The sequence below is a fragment of the Dermacentor andersoni genome, chromosome 10 (assembly GCF_023375885.2).
Source record: "Dermacentor andersoni chromosome 10, qqDerAnde1_hic_scaffold, whole genome shotgun sequence".
Lineage (NCBI taxonomy): Eukaryota > Metazoa > Arthropoda > Arachnida > Ixodida > Ixodidae > Dermacentor > Dermacentor andersoni.
Window position 1 is genome coordinate 27,041,007 of NC_092823.1, and position 16,996 is coordinate 27,058,002.

Consider the following 16,996-nt stretch of genomic DNA (forward strand, 5'->3'; position numbering starts at 1 on the left):
TCGCAACGTTGTTTTTTCTGTTACTAACGAAGTGGCGGCTGCAGATGCTTGAGTTTTCGCATGGTTACCACGGTCCTCCGTCAGGGCCACGCAACACAATTACAGAATGACAAAATTGTTGCACTTTCTCATGCGAGCCGCTGTGTTGTGGGGAATGCAAGTAATCCGATTAACCAACAGGTTGAACGGCCCGTATCCAGCGCTCTCGCCTTTCCCCTTCATACGATCGCAATGGAAATCGGTAAAACTGAACGTTGTTATCCTGCCCTTCACGTTCATGGCGATTTACAACACAACAGTAGCGTCGATTGCGGCGTTTCTTCGTAGCGCGCGGAGCTATCGTGGTTGCCGTCGCTTCCGCCATCAGTCTGAAGAGTGAGCCAGCAAGCGCTTTATGGCACTTCGGCGGCGCGTCCGACTAGCGTAGAAATTCATAGCTCTCTGTCTGGGTGTTAAATGCGCAAAACACTCGCAATATGGACCAAAATCTAGTTAAATCGTTGTTTCGCAGTTGCTATCTGCATAGGCAACTTAGCAAGGGAGTCGGGCTTCGCACTACTCAATTACTGCCTCTTCGCAACGGCAGGTGGCGCTACGTGTCTTGCAAAACTCCAGAGTCTGACGTCCATGCCATGGCACCGAACTTGGAGTCGAACCCTCGACCTTTGGTGTTCATTAATAAGATAAGGCTGCATGACTGGTCTGCTGTGCCGCCATCATCACCATCAGGGCCTCGCTCATGCGCCATGCCACCTGCAGCCAGACTGGGGCCAGGACGCTAGGAGCGGCGACAAGGAAGCGGTTCAGTTGGCCTGGGGCTTCGGGCAGGAAAGGTTGTCACCTGAATACCTGTAGCACGTTGTGTAGTCTCTGAGAGTCTCAGCTGGCCACTGGCTCTGACGCCATTGCCCCAAGCACACACGTGTTGAACATTGCCAGGGTCAGTTTCCAGTGGCGGCTTCTCCGCAACCAAAAATTTTAGCACCCTGTGCGACGTCGCAGGTTTCGGCCCTGCCTTTGTCAGGGGCGCCGCAGCCGCTGGCGACTGAGAGTCATGGGTTAGGTCCAAGGTTCATGAGGGAGGTAGCGGCCGAATGCCGCACCATATAGGTCAATTGCGGTTTTTGTGAGCGAGTGTCCTTGTTAAAGCTTAGTAGGGTTTCCTAATTTGCTCGTATCCGAACTAGTATAGCCGCACTGGCTCTCGGTAGTTTTTGCCTGTGTCAGGAGCCAAATCCAAGCCGGAAAATGTAGTGTACTACAGGCGGATTCGAACTTATGGCTTTCAGATTAGACACCCAGTGCTCTCCCTCTGCTGCATAGGCCATCACCTATGTTTGCTGCAATTTATTCAGGGGATAAAAACACTAACCTTACTGGATACAGCAGTTTGGTGGTTTCCAATCACAATGGATGCTTCGTCTTTAGGGCGAAATACCGGCTTGTTTTATTGGTTACAAAATTTCTCCACCACGTCCACCACGGTCATGCGGCAGCGTATTTGGTTCGGAGGGGGCACTCAACAAACAGCGCAGCAGCTGGGCAGAGCATTGGTATGCGATTTTGTCGTGGCACCACAAGCTCTTCTTGTCTAAGTCCGAGCGCTGAGAAGTTTAAATGGCCTTCAGGAACCTGTAGAACCATGCCAAAGACCTGTTATCTGCCGCAGTATTGTTCTGGCTACAGAGGGACGGACGAAAAACGTTACCGAGAGCGTTTCTTTTCACTCACCAAACAGTAGAGTGTGGGGGAAGCATTTTATCGTGGAAGATATTATTCATGGCGACATATTTCGGTGCATAACTTTTCCTCAAATAGCATTCCGCCTTACTGAATGTAATATTGATTTACTTGATTGTTTCCATGATCTCTAGAGCATCCCAACTTCCTGCCTCCGTGTTGATAATCAGGTTCTTAGAGCCTCAGGTGAGTTCCACTCGTTATATTGTCATTGCTGTTTCTACATAAAATTGAAGCATAAATCATGTCTTCCATGCTATTCCAAATTTCATGTACCTGACTATGATTTCTTCACCACCATTTATCTGGATGGGTGAACTCAGCCCTACTGGCCTGCAATAAATACATCATCTCGTGACATAACAATTTGTAATAAAGTAATACATATTCCCTTGTCCTTTGGCCTCAATGAAGTTGTTTCTTGTGCCAACAGGTTAAATTATATCTTGGACATGGTTTTATTATGTGCTAATAAAGCAAAAAATGTCTTCTCTTCCGATGTAATTCAGGGAGCCTCCGATCATTGAGGCATGTTGTTATCGCTCTCTTGTCGTGCCTCCAAATCACGGCATACATTCACTAGTTTCTCTGGCTGCACTTGTACGGGTAACCATTAAATTACTGGTCTCTTAGCTTATCATTTCCATACGCTTTTATCTGCGTCTGCCTGCTCTGTGTCAGGCAGACGGGATCTCCATTGCCTTGTTAATTAGCTCGAGGATCTTGTGAAGTCATGTATCCAACAAATTGTGTCCGCTAAAACTAAGAAAAACAATTGTAACCTTCCCTGAATTCCTTTTGACATCTTGCTTTTATCTGGTCGTGTCCGTAGGCTTAGGTGTTCTAAACGAACCAATGATCTCATAACCACGGACAGGTTTCAGAAGGAAAAAAATTCACTTAATTTTAAGCTGTAAATGGCCAAATATTTATGTTTTTGCGTTCGACTGCCTGATCTTTTAAAAACGAACCCTCGTAAATTTCGGTGTTCTATTTTACCTCATGCTGCTTCATCCACTTCAATCACAATTGATTATGACGTCAGTAGTGATCCACCAGTAATATCAGATGCTTTCAACGAGTATTTTCAGCCCGTATTTTTACCCGATAAAAACTTCCTTCCTTCTCGCAAACATTTAATTTTTTCTGCCAGTGACATTGGCTAAACAATGAAGGTATTTTAAGCTTATATAAACTTGGATACTAAGAAATGCACCGGTCTGGACGGGATACACAATGCATTCTTGGGTGCTTATTCGTTGTGGTCGTCAGTATATCGACGGTCATACTCAACAAATTTTTATCATCTTTCACTGCTCCCTCCTCATGGCATGGAAGATGGCTAAAATTCGTCCTCTTTATAAATATGGTTATAAACTGTGTTCGTTGAACTACAATGCGATTTCAATAACATCCCAGTCATGCAATATCCTTGAACATATCGTTCTTAAACGCATATTGCTTTTTCTGGAATCACATAATCTGTTATAAGACATACAGCATGGGTTCAGGTGTGGGTTTAGTATGACAGCGCAGTTAGTTGAGTTTACGCGTGGTTTTTTTCTTAACCTTGATGTCGGCAACCATGTTAACGCTGTCTTTATAGATTTCTCTATAGCATTTGACACATTATTACATTGAAAACTCTTTGCTAAACTTAACGTTGTACTAAATAATGCTCAACTAGTTAGGATTTCGCGCTTTGTTTCACATCGCTCCTAGTTTGTCTCTTACAGCTCGACCGACTCTACTGCTACTGATGTGACATCTGGAGTACTCCAAGGCTATATATATGTTCTGCAAAGCACGGTATAAAGCTCGGTGAATACATGGTATTTGTATTTGTGCAGTGGCATTAAGACTTTTACGGCGCTTGGAGAGTCCGAGAATATAATGGCTTTGTGTAGCTTAGTTTTCTTGATTTGTCTAACAGCGGACCGTAATGCATATGCCTGTGCAGTGAAGATGCTTTTTTCCAGGTGCAGGGCGTTGGTATCCGAAAACGATGGGATGAGAGCTGCAGACAAAACGCCTGGCGTGTGACTTTCGCGCGTCAATGTAAAATGATGTGCACGAGTACTTGGACTGGAGTTTTAGGAAGTGGATTTCAATTTGTGCCACTGAACCGTATTTGGTTACCTCTACGAACGATGTGTCGCATCCAAGCGCATTTTTACCGTCGCCGTCGCCGTAAGGTTCAGTATACAGTCGAAGGGATTGTTACGTTTTAACACCACAAAGGTATTATTTGAAGGTTTGCCGCATATAAAACCACCGCACCTACTATCTAGACGACAACGCAGCGTGGACACTGACAGTTGAAGAGCGCTCGCCCCATCATTACCTAGAAACCTGAGCACAGAATGAAAAGCGGGGAACCACGACAAGGTACTGAGAGGCGCAGTTTATTAGACGTTTGAGACGAGTCAAATCACCACCTATCCCTCAGCACTTATCCAGCCGTCAAGACAGCATGTAAACCGACTGTTGCAGGGTTGCACCAAAGGCCCTCTCCCCGCCTTTTACCTGGCAGCCGGAGCGAAGAAGAAAGGGTGTAAGGACGAACGAACTAGGTGTCGCTGATTGATTTCTTTCCACAGATTCCAAACCAGTCTCTTCGGAGGCGGAGTTACTGCGGGTTATTGCGAGCATGGGCAAGATATCGCAATGGAGTTGACGATGATGATTTGGTTCTGGACAGTCTTCAAATATCCCAGACGACTCACCTAGAAAACAGGACGGTATTAAAAGCAGAGACTCTTCGAAAGTGAGGATAGAGGGGCCTGATGTGAACGTGGACGTTCAACTTGCTCCTGCAAGTTGAACCAAATTGCATAATGTCTACACGTAATAAAATTACGGCAATGGTTAATGACGTGTACTATAAACACTAAAATGCATTGGAAAGAACGATGGAATGTACAAAATATGCGAGATGCTAAAATTGCCTGCAGTACTACTGCCTCGCCAAGGCCCTTCAAACACAAAGGCCTAGAGGCATGTGCTATACGAAACAACTATCACAGTGGCATCCTCTGAAGAGAGGAGGCGCTACGAACGTACGGGGCTAATAACATGTAGCACGACATCTTTCAGGAAACATAGGACTGCGCTGATGTGAAAGAGTGGTTCTGCGCCGAGTAACATTACAGGATGAAGGGGGTTGTGCAGCCGGTATATTAAGGGAAAATGTTTCTTTCTCTGAGATTCGGCTTCCCGACACTCCAGGAGGACGTGGAGGACGGTCAGCGTATCCCCGCATCTACCACAGGCTGGAGGCTCATTTCTAGTGAGTAAAATGTTATGGGTGCCAAATGTGTGTCCTAGTCTTACACGACAGAATAGGACATCTGTCAGGCGTGATTTTGTTGCGGAAAGCCAGAAAACTAATTGTGGCTTTATTACGTTCAGCTTATTATTTGTTTTCCAGTCCCACAAGCGTTGCCAGTAGTTTCGCAATGCTGGTGCCCGCAATGCTCAAGTTTCAATGCCCTTACGGCCAGGCACCCAGCATATAATCACATGCTGGTTAGATATATACGCTTTAGACGTGACGGAATAGAGTTCAATAATTACTGGATTTTCCTGCTTATAAAATGAAATCAAGGCCTTCACAACACTTAGGGAGTCCGTATATGTAACAGATTTTTGGAGTTTTGATTTCCTTATATATCTTCACAGCCGCCAACAGTGTTTAGGCCTCAGTCGTAAAGATACTTGTTTCCGGAGGCAGTACATCGGATTCCGAGAAAAATTGACCGACAGCTGCATAGGACACCCCGTCGCGTGACTTCGACGCGTCTGCGTAGAACTCCATGCAGGATTGCTTGTACTGGAGTTCTAGGAAATGCATTTGCATTTCAATCTCTGGAGCAGGCTTCGTAACTTGCAGGAAAAGTATATCACATTGTATCAGTTGCCACTCCCAAGGGGGTAGCAGCATAGCTGGAACCATTAAGTGATGTTTGAGGAGTGGGACATCTATCTGAACGCTAAGCTCCCTCACACGCAGTGAAAAGGGCTGCCCTACGGAGGGACGATTACGAGAGTGATTACGTAACCGTTCAGCGGGTTTCCGCAGAACGGTTACGTCAAACACTTGCCTTTGCTTCGTGTTGTCGACAAATTCGACTTCGCTCGGCCATCTGCTAGCCGCCTGGTTAGCTCAGATGGTAGAGCGGCTGCGCCGGAAAGGCGGTGGTCCCGGGTTCGAGTCCCGGACCAGGACGAATTTTTCTTCAACTATGAGGCTTTTCTTTCGAGGAACCCGTATGGGTTTTCTTTGTAGCAAGTGCTACGAACGGGTGGATGTCTGATTTTCCCTTTATTCATTACTTCTCTCCACCTTGAGGGTTTTCGCAGAACGGTTACGTCAAATACGAGAGAATGTAGCACATGTCATATTGTTAACAGTATTATAACACGGATGTTGATGATTTGTGTGAACTTTCACAAAATATGCTTGGCTTATGTAGGTTCGCTGCAGATTGAGTGATCACTCATTTGATTCCAGATATAAACTTTCAATTCGTCTTGTTCTGAATGCGTCAGCGACTAGTCGGATCCCTAGATGATGGACGGGATCTGGCATGTTTAGCGTGCTGGGGGCGGCATAATGATAGATCACGCCACTACAGTCCAATCGTGATCGAATCAGGCCCTTGTAAAGATTCATTAAACACTTCCTATCACTGCCCCATGTTGTGTGGGATAAATGTTTTATAAAGTTCATTGTTTTTAATAATTTCACCTTGAGATGCTTTATGTGTTGAATAAAAGTTAGTTTAGAGTCAAGTATGAGGCCTAAGAACTTGTGCTCTTTGTTCACAGGGATTTGCTGCCCATACATTTCTAAATTGGGATCTGCAATGAGCCTTTTGTTTCTTGTGAAAAGCACACAAGAACTTTTGTTGGGGTTCACTTTAAATCCGTTTTCGTCAGCCCATTTGGACACTTTGTTCAAGCCCTGTTATACTTGCCTCTCACAAAGTGCAAGGTTGCAGGATTTGAGCCTATTTGTATATCGTCTACGTAGACAGAATAAAAAATGGCCAGTGGTAGAGAAGCGCGAAGTGTGTTCCTCTTAACGATAAAGAGTGTGCAACTGAGTACGCCTCCCTGTGGTACACCAGTTTCTTGAATAAAAGATCGCGATAATACGTTGCCGATTTGTTTGTTTAACGTATGTTTAACATATTTTAACATATTTTCACGAATGCCCATTTCCGACAAGTCTCGCAAGATCCCGTATCGCAAAGTTGTGTCATACGCCTTCTTCATATCGAGGAATATCGATAAGAAATGTTTATGTACAAATGCATCGCGGATATTTCTTTCAATGCGTACAAGATGATCAGTCGTGGACCGCCCTTCTCTGAGGCCACACTGATAGGGATCAAGCATATTGTTCAGTTCAAGGAAGTGTGTTAGTCTACGGTTAGTAATTTTTTTTCAAATAGCTTACACAGACAACTTGTAAGAGCTATCGGGCGATAACTTGCTGCCAAGGGAGGGTCTTTGCCCAGCTTCCAGACGGGTATAACAATAGCTTCCTTCCATGAGGATGGGAGGTATCCGGCAGCACAGATAGAGTTGAAAAGTGCCAGAAGTGTCATTTGTGTGTCTTTGTGTAAGTTCCTAATCATGTCATAGATGACTCTATCAGCTCCCGGTGCAGAGCTTTTACATGTGCTCAATACAGCTTTAAGCTCGGCATATTAAAAGGATCGTTGTATTGTTCATCCGGAGGGCATTTACGATCCAGTGGCTTAAGTTCAGCTAATTGTTTATATTTGAAGAATGACCTTGGGTAATCTGTGGTGCTTGATACATGTTCGAAGTTTTCGCCCAGATCGTTGGCCTGATCTTCCAAGGTAGTCCCTTCGTCGTCCACTAAGGGCAAAAGGTGGATTTGTTGCCACTTTGGCTTTCTTACGCCATTCCATGCTTTGAACTCTTGAGTATAGGAAGTGATGCCCGAGAGAAACCTCTCCCAGCAAGCCCTCCTTGCCCGTCTCCGCATGCGCCTTCCTTGTTATTTTGCCAGTTTGAATTCTATGAGGTGTTCTGCAGTCGGAGAGCGACGCAGCAAGCCTCACACTTTGTTTTGTTTGTTTCGTGTCAGTCTGCTCTGTTCGTTCCACCAGGGAATCCGTATTTTACAGGAGAGTCCTTGTGTTTGTGGAATGAGTTTTTCTTCTGCGTCGAGTATAAAACAAGTAAAATACGCTGCTGCTTCATCTATGCTAAAGACGGCGATAACATGTCGTGATAAGGAGGGTAATTCTTTAAAGTGATTCCATTCGGTGGAGGCTAGTTTCCACCGGGGGGTATGTGGGGGCTTTAATGTTGACGTATTGAATATAACATTACAGTGAAGTGGTCACTTCCATAGGAATTTTTGATTGCATGCCATTGCGATTCAGGGAAAATTGCTGCAGAGCCAATCGACAGGTGTATTGTTGAATATGAGGTATGATGGGTATTATAATACGTGGGCTCCTTCTTGTTGAAGAGGCACGTACCGGAGTTCACAAGAAAATTTTCAATGAAATGACCTCTCGCGTCACATCGCGAGTCTCCCCACACGGTGTTGTGAACATCAAAATCGCCTACGATTATGTTAGGGTCCAGAAGCTCATCAATTAGGTTATAAAAGTTGCTTTTTGCGAGGTGATAATTAGGGGCTATGCATATGCCACATACAGTGGCATATGCGATCCAGTGCTTCACTGGATCGCATGGCAAGCCGGTCTCGTGTTGCGCCGTCCTTGATCGGCGTCACGGCGTAGAGCGGTAGAGCATGCCGCGCAGGGGAAAAATGTAAAAAAGAAAAGAGACGATTTTTTTTTTTTTTTTTGATGACGTCGCCGAGAGCGGCCTTCTTGGCCAATCGCGGTTCTCTTCTGGCCAGTCGGCGCCACGGCTGGACTGCGGGAGGTGTGGCAGCGCGCGCTTTGTCGGTGCCGAGGTGCGCAAGGCAGGGAGAAAGCGCGGCAGCATTGTGCATGTAGGAAGCGCGGCTCATTTTCATCGTTTTCGCGGATCGTTGTATGCAGTTTATTAGGACAGAGTTATTCGACTTGATATAGCAGGTGAACGGACAACTGAGCGCAGTGTCGCACTGTTCCAGGTTGGGAGCACGGCGAACGCTACTGAGATCGCGCGTGACGCCATTGTGACTTGTTTTCTGCCCGCATTGACGCCCGTTTTGACGCCATCACGGTTTCCTGTCTTGTTCCGCTTCTTTTTATATTTCGTGACCGCTTCGCCTCAACGGACCTACTTAGCTGTCCCCTTTCTCGGAACTGACTTCATTTCTCTGCATTGTCGAGCCTCGCAAGCCCCAGCACTTCGACGGGGAAGAGAAAGCTGCTGTCTTTGAAGACGAAGCGCGCCATTTTGGACGAAGTGCGTCAAAACGTCAAGAAGAGTGCTATCGCACGGAAGTTTGACAATGCACAGTCCACGCTTTCAACAACAATCAAGAATGGTAGCAAGATCGACGCCGTTCTCGATGCCGACGTTGGCAGCAGGGACCGAAAGAGGATCCGATGCCCCACTTACGGCGACGTAGAAGCCGCGCTTTACAAGTGGTTCGTGGACGCGCGATCGAAGAACATCCCGCTCAGTGGACCCATAATTCTGGCGAAGGCTAAGGACTTGGGCTTCGCTCTCGGCCACGAGAACTTCCAGCCAGGAAATCGGTGGCTCCAGAGATTCAAGGACAGGCACAACATCACATGTAAAAACTTCGTCGGGGAGGCTGCGTCCGTTGACCAGGCATCGCTCCAGCAGTGGATGGCCAAGCACCGCAATCGTATCCTTGCGTATTCCGACAAGGACATCTACAATGCAGATGAAACTGGACTATTTTTCCAACTGCTGCCATGGAACACTCTCGCGGCCAAGACAGACAAGTGCATGGGAGCAAAAGACGGCAAAAACGGTGTCACCGTGCTAATCTGCGTGAACATGGATAGTTCGGACAATCGAGACCAATTGGTCATTGGAAAGGCCAAGAAACCACGCGGTTTCGCCAAGGTGCTGTCTATGCCAGTGACGTATGTGAACAATAAGAAGGCATGGATGACGCGAGACATTTTTGGCAAGTGGCTCGCCGACTTCGACAAGGAGATGGTACGAAAGAAGCGCAAGGTGCTGATGTTGCGTGACAACTGCAGTGCGCATCACGTCAACGCACACTTGAGCGCTGTAGAGGTTTTGTTCCTGCCCCCATACACTACCGCCAAGCTGCAGCCCATTCACCAGGGGGTTATTGCTAACTTTAAGGTCCACTACCGGCTCCGAGTGATCGAGCGCCTCCTGATTGATGTTCACACTGCCGACAGCGTGGCCGGCATGAAGGTGCCTTTGGTAAAGGCGACTTTCTTCGCAAGCGGAGCCTACAGGGATGTGAAGCACCTGATCATCGCCCACTGCTTCGAGAAAGCCGGCTTCTCCCGAAGCAGCAGCGCGGAGGCGGCGTCTGCTGGGGACGAAGTTACCGCGATTGACGTTGCTGCAACCGCTGATGCTGCCGCCGCGACGGCCTGCTTGGAGCAGCTTTGGGATTCCGCTAGCGACTTGAACCTTGTGCCTGCGGGTCTAAGCCGCATGTACTTTGTTTTTGCCGACGAAGACCTTGTTGCCACCGAGGACTTCACGACTGAAGAAGTTGCCGGGAGTGTCATGGAAGAGACCATGGCGGACAGCGTCTCCGACAGGGAATGCGACGATGCTAGTTGTGCCCCTAAGCCGGTCACCTACGCAGCGGCCATCGCAGCTGTTGATACGCTACGGATACACCTCAGGAGTCCGCAGTTCGACCAGATCTTTGGTTCGCAGTTGGATGGTATGGAAGTCGCAATCCTGAAGTCCGCACTCGCGAAACGTGTTCAGGGGACGCTGGACCACTTCTTGCAGCGGCAATAAATCGTTATGCCCATGTTTGCATTTTTTTTCATAGTCCGCAAATTACGAAATAGCGGATATAGCGAAGTGATTTCCGATTCCCGCCGACTTCGTTATAACCGGGCTTGACTGTATTTGTGTAAGAGTTCTTTAATGTCGTAGAAGTTGTGGATAGGACCTCTAACGTTGAAGTGTATTATTTTAAAAAATTAGGGGGTTTTACGTGCCAAAACCACTTTCTGATTATGAGGCACGCCGTAGTGGAGGACTCCGGAAATTTCGACCACCTGGGGTTCTTTAACGTGCGCCTAAATCTAAGCACACGGGTGTTTTTCGCATTTCGCCCCCATTGAAAGTGTATTATTTGTGTAGGCATATTGTACGTGTTTTTATGCTGTGTGTCAAGAGGAGTCACCCTGGAGAAATGACTTACACAGCCTTTTCAGGCCCCGTGATTTGCCTTTTGCCTTTCTTGGAGGGGTCGCAAGATTCCCGCCCCTCCCGAGGCACTGGATGCGCCGTCTGGCTCAGGGTTGTGTCCATCGACCCTAGAGAGCCGCTGGACTTCCGCTCAAGCGAGCGGGGTGTTGTCACCGCAGGCGTTGCCTAGAAAAACAAGGCCTTGGGGGCCACCAAACCAGAGGTCGATAGGCCCTCCTTCAGGGACGGCGCAGCAGCACTGGCTGCTGACGCCAAGGAGGCTGGTGGTACGGCGGCGACCACACTCTTTGTGGCCCGGGCCAGAGCCGGGGTCTGCTACGACGTTGCCCCATTGCGCGCCGCATCAGCATACCCCGAGGTGTGGAAAAAGGAAACACGTTTGCGCGCTTCTTAAAATTAGATGCTTTATTTGATTTTCATTGTGATTCTGTCTTTTTTCTTTTTTCCATGTGGGGCAAGTTCTAGAGTATCCTGCGTGTCCAGCGTCACAGTTGGGACCAGCGGAGTGTGCCATTACAATTGTTCGATTCGTGCTCATGTTCGCCACACTTTGCACAGGTCAGTCGGCCACGGCAGCTTTGCGAACCATGGCCATATCACTGAAACTTGAAGCATCTTTGGGGGTTTGGGATGTAAGGCCTGACTCAAATTTTCCATATCCCGTTTCTAGAGTTTCTGGTAGCACGCTCGATGCAAAGGTGAGGATGAGGTGCTTAGTTGGAATATCTTGGTTGTCTCGCTTGATGTTTATTCTTTACGCTTCAAGCACATAGTGTTCTTTCCAGCACTCCAGGAGCTCTTCCTCGCTCAGGCTCAAGAGATCTTCATCAGAGATGACTCTTTTACATGTGTTCAAGATCGATGGGGGTAACAGTGATTGCCACATTACGGAATACTACGAGATTGGAGAGTTTGCCATTCTGTTCAGTGTCGCGGACCTTAAGAAAAAGGTCGCCACTGCTCATTTTCGTCACTTTGTAGCCAGCACCTAGTGTGTCGGAAAGGCATTTAGCTACGATGATACGTGAGATAGTTTTGACTGTCTTTACTGGATCTTGACTGTGTATCACATGGAAGCGGCGGAAAGTTTCTTTGCGCTGGCTGAATAGCTGAAACGTTTCTTCGCTGCACCCTCTTTTTGAAAGAACACGACCGGAAAGAAGGGGAATGACCTCTTAGCATTGCATAATTCATTGATTTCGGTAGCTACGCCAGCCACCCATCACCCAGCCCAACAAGGGGACGCTACGAGTCCGGCAGGAAACGCAGAAGCCAGCTGTACGTAGCTACATAACCTTCTATAAAACACGGAAGGTTGGATACATACAGCAGATTAACCTTGCCGCCTAGAAATTCGGGACTGAGAAGTGATAAGAACACAGGAAAGAAGAAACAGCGAGAGGGAAAGCAAAATATTGAATAGAGGGACAGGAAAAGGCGATTGGCTATTTAATACAGGTGGGTCAGTCTGCAGGTGCCATCTATGTGAAGCGGAGGCCGAAGAGGTGTGTTGCCTCCGCCGGGAGGCCTTGAAGGTCGAAACACCCAGCATCGGCTATACCACCAGGATCCACCATTCCCCAGACACGGCTAAGCCGCGCACGACTACACGCGGGAGGGTCCAACCCTCGTGTGCTCAGGTACATGGTGTTGCAAGACACCAAACGCCTCCTGACGCTAACGCCCCTGCGAGGGGGGGGGGGGTGTTACGTTTCGCCTACGACGCGCGTTATAGCCGGCGCGGATGCAACGGACGCCGGGGCTTCGTTCAAAGCGGCGGACATTTTGGCCCGTTCGGAGCTGCCGCAAAGCCTCCCCGCCAAGCGCGTCCAGGCGTGTTTCAGTGCCACGTGTCTTCGTGTGTGCGTGTGTGTGTGTGTGCCCACGCTTGTCAAAGCGCGGCAGCCGGGGAGAGGAGCTCCCCAAGTGTGAAGCGAGGAGGTCTGTCCGGCGCCCGGCCGGCGGTTGAGTCACTACACTCGTCTCAACATGTATCTCAGCTCATCCGTGCCCCGCCGTCACGTGGTCTCATCCCGTGACCTTCCTTCTTGCCCGCGACGCCGAGACTATAAGAGCAGCTGCCCCCGGACGCCAAGAGAGAGGCTCCGATTTCTTCTGTCGAGTTACGTGCTCTCCCGTCTCTCACTTCGGTCGACCTGACCGCCCGCTCTTTTGCGATGTTAGAATAAACCAGTTGTTCTGTTACCAGCCGACTCATGCTTTGCCGGGACCTTCGGATGCTTCCAGTGCCCCAGGCCGCCAGGCCAACGCTACCCTTGGGGCTTGCGACCCGTTTGCAATAACGGGCGTCAGCACTGGGATTCCAACAGCTGGGTGCCAGCGGTGAGATCGCGACAACGGAGGCCAGCAGCGAAGAGATGCGGTTGACTGTATGCTGAGCAGCACAACGACCATCCGGGAGCAGTGCAACGAGCCCTGTGTGATGACTGGTTGCCTGCAGCGGAACGACTGCGCTGAATTCTTGGCTGCGAGGTTTGGTGAGTGCGGGACTTTCTTCTTCTGAGTTTTGCCAGGCTTTTGTTAGTGTCAGAAACAGAGCTGGTAATTGTGGTTGTCGTTGCTGCCGGGTTAGTTTGCGGCAAGACAATAGTAGGCAGGCTGCAGTGACCACAGGATGGTAAGAACTCGAATTAGCCTAGACCTGAGGAGGGAACGGAGGAAACTGGTACATAAGAAGCCGATCAATGAGTTAGCGCTAAGAGGGAAAATAGAGGAATTCCAGATCAAGCTACAGAACAGGTATTCGGCCTTAAGTCACGAAGAGGACCTTAGTGTTGAAGCAATGAACGACAATCTTGTGGGCATCATTAAGGAGTGTGCAATAGAAGTCGGTGGTAACTCCGTTAGACAGGATACCAGTAAGCTATCGCAGGAGGCGAAAGATCTGATCAAGAAACGCCAATGTATGAAAGCCTCTAACCCTACAGCTAGAATAGAACTGGCAGAACTTTCGAAGTTAATCAACAAGCGTAAGACAGCTGACATAAGGAAGTATAACATGGATAGAATTGAACAAGCTCTCAGGAACGGAGGAAGCCTAAAAGCAGTGAAGAAGAAACTAGGAATTGGCAAGAATCAGATGTATGCGCTAAGAGACAAAGCCGGCAATATCATTACTAATATGGATGAGATAGTTCAAGTGGCTGAGGAGTTCTATAGAGATTTATACAGTACGAGTGGCACCCACGATGATAATGGAAGAGAGAATAATCTAGAGGAATTCGATATCCCAGAAGTAACGCCGGAAGAAGTAAAGAAAGCCTTGGGAGCTATACAAAGCGGGAAGGCAGCTGGGGAGGATCAGGTAACAGGAGATTTGCTGAAGGATGGTGGGCAGATTGTTCTAGAAAAACTGGCCACCCTGTATACACAATGCCTCAAGACCTCGAGCGTACCGGAATCTTGGAAGAACGCTAACATAATCCTAATCCATAAGAAAGGCGACGCCAAAGACTTGAAAAATTATAGACCGATCAGCTTACTGTCCGTTACCTACAAAGTATTTACTAAGGTAATTGCAAATAGAATCCGGAACACCTTAGACTTCCGTCAACCAAAGGACCAGGCAGGATTCCGTAAAGGCTACTCAACAATAGATCATATTCACACTATCAATCAGGTGATAGAGAAATGTGCGGAATATAACCAACCATTATATATAGCTTTCATTGATTACGAGAAAGCGTTTGATTCAGTCGAAACCTCAGCAGTCATGGAGGCATTGCGGAATCAGGGTGTAGACGAGCCGTATGTAAAAATACTGAAAGATATCTATAGCGGCTCCACAGCCACTGTACTCCTCCATAAAGAAAGCAACAAAATCCCAATAAAGAAAGGCGTCAGGCAGGGAGATACGATCTCTCCAATGCTATTCACAGCGTGTTTACAGGAGGTATTCAGAGACCTGGATTGGGAAGAATTGGGGATAAGAGTAAATGGAGAATACCTTAGTAACTTGCGCTTCGCTGATGATATTGCCTTGCTTAGTAACTCAGGGGACCAACTGCAATGCATGCTCACTGATCTGGAGAGGCAGAGCAGAAGGGTGGGACTAAAAATGAATCTGCAGAAAACTAAAGTAATGTTTAACAGTCTCGGAAGGGAACAGCAGTTTACGATAGGTAGCGAGGCACTGGAAGTGGTAAGAGAATACATCTACTTAGGACAGGTAGTGACTGCTGATCCAGATCATGAGAGTGAAGTAATCAGAAGAATAAGAATGGGCTGGGGTGCGTTTGGCAGGCATTCGCAGATCATGAACAGCAGGTTGCCATTATCCCTCAAGAGAAAAGTGTATAACAGCTGTGTCTTACCAGTACTCACGTACGGGGCAGAAACCTGGAGGCTTACGAAAAGGGTTCTACTTAAATTGAGGACGACGCAACGAGCTATGGAAAGAAGAATGATAGGTGTAACGTTAAGGGATAAGAAAAGAGCAGATTGGGTGAGGGAACAAACGCGCGTTAATGACATCTTAGTTGAAATCAAGAAAAAGAAATGGGCATGGGCAGGACATGTAATGAGGAGGGAAGATAACCGATGGTCATTAAGGGTTACGGACTGGATTCCGAGGGAAGGGAAGCGTAGCAGGGGGCGACAGAAAGTTAGGTGGGCAGATGAGATTAGGAAGTTTGGAGGGTCAACATGGCCACAATTAGTACATGACCGGGGTAGTTGGAGAAGTATGGGAGAGGCCTTTGCCCTGCAGTGGGCGTAATCAGGCTGATGATGATGATGATGATGATGAATAGTAGGCAGTAGAGAAAGCAGCATTCAGAGCAGCCATGGATTTGAAGTCGTTGCGCAAACCGAAATTGCTGGAGCTTGCAAGAGAGTTGGGTCTGGATGTCTCAGACAAACTCAGAAAACCGGAACTGCTAAGGGCTATTCTTGAGTTAGAGGCTGAGGATGACGAGCTGTCGGAATGCCTTGAGACCATTGAGGAGCGGGCAAAAAGACAGGAGCGCGAACTTAAAGAGCAAAAAGAAAGACATGAGCTCGAACTTAAAAAGAAAAAAGAGAAACAGGAGCGCGAACGAAAAGAGCAGAAAGAAAAAGAAGAGCGCGAACACGCTTTGGAAATGAAGCGTCTCGAGATAGAGATGGAACGCGCTCGTAATGGAAGTCAGGCACACGGTGCAGGAGAACGAGTATCGTTCAAAATGACTGACCTGATGCGGCCGTTTAAGCTTGGAGAGGACATTGGTTTGTTCCTGGTTAACTTTGAGCGAACGTGCGAGAAGCAGGGGTTCTCTCGGGAAACGTGGCCACAGCGCTTGCTCACTTTGTTACCCGGCGAGGCGGCCGACGTAGTCGCTCGCTTGAAGAGAGAGGAGGCAGAGGATTTCGACCAAGTGAAATCGAGTCTGCTAAAAAAGTACAGGCTGTCCGCGGAGGCGTTCCGTCGGAAGTTTCGGGAAAATGAGAAAGGCAGAAGCGAGTCATATACAGAGTTTGCTTACAGGCTTATGTCAAACATGCAGGAGTGGCTCAAAGAAGAGAAAGCGTTTGGTGACCACGAGAAAGTTCTGCAGTGTTTCGGGCTAGAACAGTTTTATAGTCGGTTACCTGAGAACGTGCGGTACTGGGTCTTGGATAGGCCAGACGTTAGTACGGTGGCTCGAGCCGCTGAGCTAGCCGAGGAGTTTGTGACGCGTCGGGCTCGTGGAGCTAAGGACGGTCAAAAGGGTGAATTTGGCTCCAAGTTTGAGAGGCCGAAGTTCACGCCCATGAGAAAGCGGTTGGAGACGAGGCAAGCGCGCGTGTGTTATACGTGCCAGAAGCCGGGTCACTTTTCGGCGCAGTGTCCGACCGAACGTAAGGAGACGGCGGCAGCCGAAGCCGAACGCAGAAAGCGGTTCGAGACGAGGCAAGCGCGCCT

General features: G+C 48.2%; 1 protein-coding gene across 1 annotated transcript in view; it reads left to right on the top strand.

Moving 5' to 3' along the window:
- Nucleotides 1-693: 693 nt before the first annotated feature.
- Nucleotides 694-16,996, top strand: part of LOC129381912 (tigger transposable element-derived protein 6-like) — a 51,953-nt gene continuing 35,650 nt past the window's right edge. Inside the window, exons 1-2 of the mRNA XM_072284648.1 lie at nt 694-833; nt 9,075-10,579. Coding sequence (XP_072140749.1) covers nt 694-833; nt 9,075-10,579 — 1,645 coding nt within the window. The remainder of the gene's footprint in view (nt 834-9,074; nt 10,580-16,996) is intronic.